Source organism: Myxine glutinosa, chromosome 5, assembly GCF_964187855.1.
Source record: "Myxine glutinosa chromosome 5, kmMyxGlut1.1, whole genome shotgun sequence".
Classification (NCBI taxonomy): Eukaryota; Metazoa; Chordata; class Myxini; order Myxiniformes; family Myxinidae; genus Myxine; species Myxine glutinosa.
The window spans coordinates 171010278-171019838 of NC_136265.1; the positions used below are offsets into that span (position 1 = coordinate 171010278).

A 9561-nucleotide genomic window follows, 5' to 3' on the forward strand; every position below is an offset into this window, starting at 1 on the left:
AAGCTTTAGATATTTTTTTTTCTTCCTCAATATCTGATGAATGTACTTTCTGTGGAATTCTTGAGACTTTGTCACATGCTTATGTTGAATGGGCACGTTTCATTCCTTTATTTAGTATTTCAGGAAATATGTGCCAAGCCTTCTCTAAAGTTCACTCTAAAAATAATAATTTTGGCTTTCTTTCTGATACACACCCAAATTAAATATTCTTTAGCCAACTTTCTCATGGCAAACAAGTCGATATATCGTGCAAGGAAAATGAAAATTGGAAATCCATTGAGATGTGCAGATTATATTCTGGCCTTGTTTGAGGGACTTGTATTTGTCCATATTAAGATGGGATTTTGTTTTTATAAATCTATGGATAAGACTCGGATCTTGAAAATATATGGGCAGTTAATAATGAATTTGAACTGTTATAAATGATTGTATTGATCACAGTTTGAAGATGGAACTTCTGAATTGAATATGTAACTTTTGTCTGTTTTTCTCATATAGAATATATATATATAACTATTTTATAATAAAAGATACAAAAGTCAAGTCTGTCTTTTTTTCTATCTTTCTCCCTCTCTATCCCCAATCCTAACAGTCCGTGAGCACGATATGAGAAAAGAGGACCTTGGATTTTGATCTATTGGAAGAGATTCATAGCGATGTATCATGAGCTTGGTAAGGCTTCTGCATGGTGCATCCTGAGTCTAACAAGACCCTCGATAGGATCATCGCGTGTCCAGGTAATTCTGAACAAACCGATGACTCTCCGATGAACGCCCAAGTCGTGTTCCATTGAATTCCTCGCATACTAGATGATAATTCATAATAGTTTTGGGTTTTATCATCGCCACACATTGCAAACGTAAAATCGCATGTACGCAGACACACACACACACACACACACACACACACACACACACACACACACACACACACACACACACACACACACACACACACATCCATACACACATACATACACACACATACACACACATATCCACATATATATACATACACACACACACACACACACACACACACACAAACAAACAAACAAACAAACAAACAAACACACACACACACACAAACACACATATATACACACGCATATATATATATATATACACACACACACACACACACACACACATACATACATACATACACACATACACACACACATGTACACACACACACACACACACACACACACATATATATACATAAACACACACAACACACATACATACACACACACACACACACACACACATAGGTGTATCTCGGGTAACTCCCCTAGCCCAAGGCAAACATTCTCCCTTTAAGAGCAGGTGCACACACTGCAGGCACGCCCCGAACTTGGTGAACCAGGTAAAGGAGCTGCGCTCGACCTTGTTTTACGTAGCAGTTTTCATTTAAAACGTCATTTTCTTCTGCGTTTGTCATCACTTCCCTCCACACGGGGGATCGAAGACTGCGCCGGTGGTGCGCATGGCAAGATGTTTCGTCACCGGAAGGCCAAACGGGATGGGGATAAGACCAGTGAGCATGCACCAGTTATCAAGGTCAAGAAGTAAGTAATTTCGTTCAAAATATTCATAATTTATGGTTGAATAATCCAAGTTAAAATAAATAATACATTTTCAGCAACTCTGCGCACAAAACTGAACATTTACACGTAATTATAAGATCGATAGTAATACAACTAAGATTCAGATCATAATGGGAATGTTGGCAAATTTATACAGCTAATATTGAAAAGATTCGGATCATAATGGGAATGTTGGAAAAGTTATACAACTAATATTGAAAAGATTCGGATCATAATGGGAATGTTGGAAAAGTTATACAACTAATATTGGAAAGATTCAGATCATAATGGGAATGTTGGAAAGTTATACAACTAAAATTGGAAAGATTCGGATCATAATCGGAATGTTGGGAAAGTTATACAACTAATATTGGAAAGATTCAGATCATAATGGGAATGTTGGAAAGTTATACAACTAAAATTGGAAAGATTCGGATCATAATCGGAATGTTGGAAAAGTTATACAACTAATATTGGAAAGATTCAGATCATAATGGGAATGTTGGAAAAGTTATACAACTAATATTGGAAAGATTCGGATCATAATGGGAATGTTGGAAAAGTTATACAACTAATATTGGAAAGATTCGGATCCTAATGGGAATGTTGGAAAAGTTATACAACTAATATTGGAAAGATTCAGATAATAATGGGAATGTTGGAAAGTTATACAACTAATATTGGAAAGATTCGGATCATAATGGGAATGTTGGAAAAGTTATACAACTAATATTGGAAAGATTCGGATCATAATGGGAATGTTGGAAAAGTTATACAACTAATATTGAAAAGATTCAGATCATAATGGGAATGTTGGAAAACTAAATTTATCTTTTTTTCATCGAAAGAATGTCCAACAGGATGGTGCAGAGGCAGAGCACCTTTGAGCTACGTGGTCTGGGTTCTATTTCCTACTCGATTATACACATCGGATTTGTGCTGGACATTCAGCCGGGCGTTCCAACTGCTATCATTAGCTCGTGGTGGTTGATGTTAAAGATCCCACAGTGCATGTCGTTTGGAAAGACTAGGCGAGGTATCGCTGACACCCTGAACAACTTACAAAGCCAAATCACCTCCAGTCGAACATCAGGCTTGGCCAGCTGGTCTGTGAAAGCCTTGGACCAAAACCTTTCTCCCCAGGCGACCCACAAAGTGGGAATAAGTGCGGCTGTTAAAGAGGTTGTGTAGTAGTACTTAAAGAGGCTGTATAAACTATTAGAGAAATTGTGTATACCATATGGTATTAATTAAAGTTGTAGGAGTATAACCCTTGATCAGGAAGCTGCTTCGGTAGCACCGACGCTCTGTGAAGGGTATGGTACAAGAGAGAGAGAGAGAGAGAGAGAGAGAGAGAGAGAGAGAGAGAGAGAGAGAGAGAGAGAGAGAGAGAGAGAGAGAGAGACAGACAGAGATAGAGATAGAGATATAGAGAGAGATCGATATAGAGATGATTTTCTTCTTCGTAATACTACAGCACAATTCCCAGCAAATTGTATTGAACAACCTATATACTGTAAACTTTAACTTTACTTTGTTGTGTTTATTGTTGGTGAAGATAATTAACTTTGAGCATCAGTGTACATATGCATACCTGTTGTTATTTCTCATCATTTAAAATAAAAACTGTTCATGCCCACAGTACAAATAAGTAATCAACACAAACATGATTCAAATACTCACCTTCTTAACAAGTTTTTGTAAATTTGATTCATATTACACGATCAAAGTTTATTTTAGTAAAGGAAGTACTTAAGTAAATGCCATGACATTGTACAAAACTTTTATTTGAAACTAAATAGTTTAGTAAAGGAAGTATATAAATGCCATGACATTATATAAAACTTTTATTTAAAACTAAACAATTTAGTAAAGCAAGTATATAAATGCCATGACATTGTGTAAAACTTTTATTTGAAACTAAATAGTTTAATAAAGGAAGTATAAAAATGGCATGACATTGAATAAAACTTTTATTTGAAACTAAACAATTTAGTAAAGGAAGTATAAAAATGGCATGACATTGTATAAAACTTTTATTTCAAACTAAACAATTTAGTAAAGCAAGTATATAAATGCCATGACATTGTGTAAAACTTTTATTTGAAACTAAATAGTTTAATAAAGGAAGTATAAAAATGGCATGACATTGAATAAAACTTTTATTTCAAACTAAACAATTTAGTAAAGGAAGTATAAAAATGGCATGACATTGTATAAAACTTTTATTTGAAACTAAATAGTTTAGTAAAGGAAGTATAAAAATGGCATGACATTGTATAAAACTTTTATTTGAAACTAAATAGTTTAGTAAAGGAAGTATAAAAATGGCATGACATTGTATAAAACTTTTATTTGAAACTAAATAGTTTAGTAAAGGAAGTATAAAAATGGCATGACATTGTATAAAACTTTTATTTGAAACGAAACAATTTAGTAAAGGAAGTATAAAAATGGCATGACATTGAATAAAACTTTTATTTCAAACTAAACAATTTAGTAAAGGAAGTATAAAAATGGCATGACATTGTATAAAACTTTTATTTGAAACTAAATAGTTTAGTAAAGGAAGTATAAAAATGGCATGACATTGTATAAAACTTTTATTTGAAACTAAATAGTTTAGTAAAGGAAGTATATAAATGGCATGACATTGTATAAAACTTTTATTTGAAACTAAACAATTAGGTAAAGGAAGTATATAAATGGCATGACATTGTATAAAACTTTTATTTGAAACTAAACAATTTAGTAAAGGAAGTATAAAAATGGCATGATATTGTATAAAACTTTTATTTGAAACTAAATAGTTTAGTAAAGGAAGTATAAAAATGGCATGACATTGTATAAAACTTTTATTTCAAACTAAACAATCGAGTAAAGGAAGTATATAAATGCAATGACATTGTATAAAACTTTTATTTCAAACTAAACAATTTAGTAAAGGAAGTATATAAATGCCATGACATTGTATAAAACTTTTATTTCAAACTAAACAATTGAGTAAAGGAAGTACCGGTATATAAATGGCATGACATTGTATAAAACTTTTATTTCAAACTAAACAATCGAGTAAAGGAAGTATATAAATGCCATGACATTGTATAAAACTTTTATTGCAAACTAAACAATCGAGAAAAGGAAGTATAAAAATGGCATGACATTGTACAAAACTTTTATTTCAAACTAAACAATTGAGTAAAGGAAGTACCGGTATATAAATGCAATGAGATGATATAAAACTTTTATTTAAAACTAAACAGTCGAGTAAAGGAAGTATATAAATGCCATGACATTGTATAAAACTTTTATTTCAAACTAAACAATCGAGTAAAGGAAGTATATAAATGCCATGACATTGTATAAAACTTTTATTGCAAACTAAACAATCGAGAAAAGGAAGTATAAAAATGGCATGACATTGTACAAAACTTTTATTTCAAACTAAACAATCGAGTAAAGGAAGTATATAAATGCCATGACATTGTATAAAACTTTTATTTCAAAATAAACAATTGAGGAAAGGAAGTATATAAATGCCATGTGTTACGTGCTCCTCCCGAAACCCCGGTCACGGTGTACCTCCGAGCCCCGAGAGGAGTCACGGCAGAAAGATGTGTGATTCTGTATGTCAAAGATCAATGGTGAAACCACACCAATTGTTACCAACAAACAAGTATTGTATTAAGATCACACAAGAATAACAGTACAACAACAATAGTAATCAATTGTACAACCAATATATATTTCCTATGATGGTACCATCAGGTTCGTACAATATAACTCACTGTGCTCCAAGTGAGCGAAAAGAAGAACATTCCCCAATATCTCTATTCCGGCATCAAGCCAAAGTCGATCTGCTCCAGTGATCGTCAGAAAGATGTCCAATTGAGACCAGAATCCCGTTCGGATGACAGTCACAGTCACGCGGCCAAAGCTGCACAAAGGTGCCCTCAAGGCGACTGGGAAATCACACCCTCGGGTGTGGACGTTCCATGGCTCCCACTCAGTGAACCGCAGATTTCCCACTCAAAAGCCACGTTGTACACACACACCAGATGAACCTCTGAATGCGGTGAGAATGGTTGAAGCGAAGTGAAAAACCTTGAGCGATGCGCAAAGCGCGCAAGGCAAAATGGCCGACGGCCTGTTCTCGAGGCGTAACGGCACTACGATGATTCTCCTCGGAATCAACCGCAAAACCTGACACGCAGGTTGATCTGTCACAGCGATAACAACTCTGTCGTAGGAATCCCTTTCCTGGGAAACCCAAAGTTCACTCGTGACTCTCATTCACCAATCGTTGGCTCAGGACCTTGAAGCAGCTCGGCTTCTTGTCTGACTTACTCGCGCCGCCTTCTCTTCCTCTTCTTCCTCTTCGTCGTCGTCCGGTTCCGGTTTCATTTAAAACATTAACTTTTTTACCTTTTGAAAATAGTAAGCTCTATTTCCCTTAAACGACAACAATAATAGTACATGGAATAAAAAATGTTTACAGTGGATGAAAACCACAACAACGGAAGTGACGAATCCATAACACATGACATTGTATAAAACTTTTATTTCAAACTAAACAATTGAGTAAAGGAAGTATATAAATGCCATGGCATTGTATAAAACTTTTATTTCATACTAACCAAATTAGAAAAGGAAGTATAAACATGGCATGACATTGTATAAAACTTATATTTCAAGCTAAACAATGTTCTTCACGTGAAAGCAAAAGGGAGATAACAACGATATGAACAGCTTTTGTTGTCTTTATTTCCATGTTGATTTGATCTGGAACCAAGAGTTAGTAGGGGGTAGACATGGGTATGGGAGAATGTATCAGTTGGCAATGAGCAGGCGGGGTCAAGGGACAAAGTATGACGTGACAATAGGCAGCATTCCTGAAAGACTGGAGGGAGTGGCATGAGTCACAGGCAGTCAGTTCCAGAGTTGAGATAATTGTGGGATGAAGGAATGCAGATCAGCTTTCAGCTAAGAATTGGGGAAGGTAACTAGGTGTGGGATACTGTAAGTACGTGTGTGACCACGATGGGCTGGGGGATGATGGATGTATGAGAGGGTAGGAAGAGAAAGGGATGAGAAGTGAGGTGATGCAAAACTGACACTCCACCAACCTGGCAGTGATGGGTGAGAAGCAAGACCGAGGGATTTGTCTTCCTGCCAGGAGATGTCACCAACACTGACAGCCTTGGACTCGATGACCAACAGGAGCACCTCTATTGTCAATAAGAAGAGAAACAGAACTTTATTATGGGCCGAAAATTTGATGGAGTTACAAAAACTCTGTAAAACAATTTGCTATTTCCAACTACAGCAATTATTTCCCAGTTTTTGCCAAAAATGAAGTCTCTCACAAACAATCCAGATAGATGCTTGCTGTTAATGGCATGTCAAATAAATCTCTGATAACTTTGGAATTATTATAATCACAGTTTAAGTAGAAGTACATTAGGTAGACATGCAGGGATGTCTGATATGGGAGTTCAACATGTATATACTCGGAAAAGGTGAAAAAAAATCCACATACTGTGTAAGAAAAGTTAGAAAAAACATACTTATATATATTTATGTGTTGATTAAAAAATTTACTTTCTTGGACTATTATAATCTTGTTCCGAGAAGTTTTGAACCCCCTCGTAGTTAGAATGACTGACATAGTGTAAGTGGTCGATTCGATAGATTGTTTATTTGCTGTTGCACACTGCTACTATGAACATGCTTGACAATATATGGAGAATGTTAAAGTGCTGCATTGCAGAATTATGCTTCACAAAGTGATGAAGTCGGTTGCATACATCAATGCCCCTCCCAGCCATGCCCCTTTAATTTACTCCATTAATACACCCAATAATATGACATCTCATTATTTCATACACCCTCATTGTAAATGGAATTACAATTAAAGTTGCCTTCATGGATGGACAACCTACCTACATGTACAAAATAATTATTCATCCTACAATATATAATTAGGTTCGTGACTGTGTGTGTATATGTGTATGTGTGTGTTTGTGTGTGTGTTTTTGACTTGTGTGCACTGCTACACTGCTGGACAAAATGAGATGAAATTTGATGGTTATACCTGGGGTGTACCCGGGAAGGTTTTACAATGCCTTCAGAAAGTATTCACAACCCTTGAATATTATCACTTTTTTGTGTTACAGCCTGAATTTAAAATGGATTAAATTAAATAAAAATTGTCACTGATCTACACATAAATACCCCATAATGTCAAAGTGGAATTTTCTTTTCGAATTTTTTTACAAGGTAATTAAAAATGAAAAGTTTAAATGCCTTGAGTCAATAACTATTCAACCCATTTCCTATGACGTTCCAAATTGAGATCAGGTGCATCCAATTTCCTATGATCATCCTTGAGATGCCTTTACAACTTCATTGGAGTCCACCTGTGGCCAATTCAATTGATCGGACCTGATTTAGAAAGGAACACACCTTTCTATATAAAGTCCCAGAGTTGACAGTGCATGTCAGAGCAGAAACTCCATGAAGTCCAAGAAACTGTCGGTAGAACTCCGAGATGGAATTGTGAGGAGGCATAGATCTGGGGAAGGGTATAAAACAATTTCTAGAGTGTTGAAAGTTCCCAAGACTGAAGTGAGCTCCATAATTAGGGAAAGCCATCGCTCTCTGTACCAACCTTACCCAGTCGAACACAGCTGCTCCTGGACTCTGTGTCCTTCTCTCCTGACAAGGTGGAGAAGTTTCTGTCAAACCCCGACTCAGCCCACAGGTCCTAAAATCCTGCTCTGCTGCTCTTTCACACCCTCTCTCTGTTCTCTTCACCCTCTCTTTTGATCAAAGACATCTGCCATCTGCTTGGAAAACAACCAACATTACTGCTTTACAAATGGTGCAAAAGCAGATCCTTGCAGCTATAGACCAATCAACCTGCTCCCAATCATCAGCAAGGTCATGGGAATCCATCATTACTTCTGATATTAAATCCATCCTCTTCTCCATTGGCTTGATCTCTGATCATCAATTTGGATTCAGACCAGGTCATTCTACTCTGGACATGCTGCTTCTGCTGTCTCAACAATGAATGGAGGTCCTCAACACCAAACAGGAAATCAGAGCTGTCTCCCTCGACATATCTCATGCCTACGATATGGTCTGGCACCCCACCCTGCTCACCAAACTCTCCTCCTATGGTATCCATGGAAATCTCCACGCTTGCCTTGCGGACTTCCTCTCTAGTCGTAGTCAACGTGTTGCCCTGAATGGATTTCTCTCATCGTCCCTTCCTGTTCTGGCTGGAGTTCCCCAAGGTAGTGTTCTGGGCCATGTGCTTTTTCTGGTCTTCGTTAATGATCTCTCCGACTCTCTGGAAAATCCTCTCTATCTCTTTCCTGATGACTCCACACTCTGCCGTTCCATATCTCAACCCTCAGATTGGCAGGTTGCAGCCTCTTTGCTCTCTGCAGACCTGGAAGAAATCACAAACTGGACAAACAAGTGGAACATGTCTTTCAATCCTGACAAATCTCACACTCTCACTTTGTCTCTCCGAAAAGACCGTCTGGAAAACCCTCCCATCCACTTTCTGAATAATCCTCTCCAAGAAGTTTTTTCACTCAAGATTTTGGGTCTCACTATCTACTATTATCTTTCTTGGGAAAACCACATTTCCAAGCTGGCCTCCAAAGTTTGTCGCCGACTGGGAATCCTCCGTCATGTGAAGTCCTTTCTGGGCACTGCTCAGCTCCTCCCCACTTACAAAGCTTTCATTCGCAGCTCAATGGAATACTGCTCTCCCCTCTGGGCTGGTGCACCTGCCTCACACCTGGATCGGCTTCATGCTGATGAATCCAAAGCATTGAGAATCATTGGTATCTCTCGTGATGAAGCTGATTCTGAGGGCCTTTCACTCGCTCACCACGGGTAGGTTGGTGGTCTTTCTGTCTTCTACCGACTCCTCTCCAGCCTCGCTTCCACTG

At 37.2% G+C, this 9561-nt stretch overlaps 1 protein-coding gene across 1 annotated transcript in view; it reads left to right on the forward strand.

Moving 5' to 3' along the window:
* The first annotated feature begins 1339 nt into the window (after positions 1 to 1339).
* The window catches only part of LOC137426745 (uncharacterized), an 89944-nt gene continuing 81722 nt past the window's right edge, over positions 1340 to 9561 (forward strand). Inside the window, exon 1 of the mRNA XM_068115574.2 lies at positions 1340 to 1573. Coding sequence (XP_067971675.2) covers positions 1500 to 1573 — 74 coding nt within the window. The 5' untranslated portion in view covers positions 1340 to 1499. The remainder of the gene's footprint in view (positions 1574 to 9561) is intronic.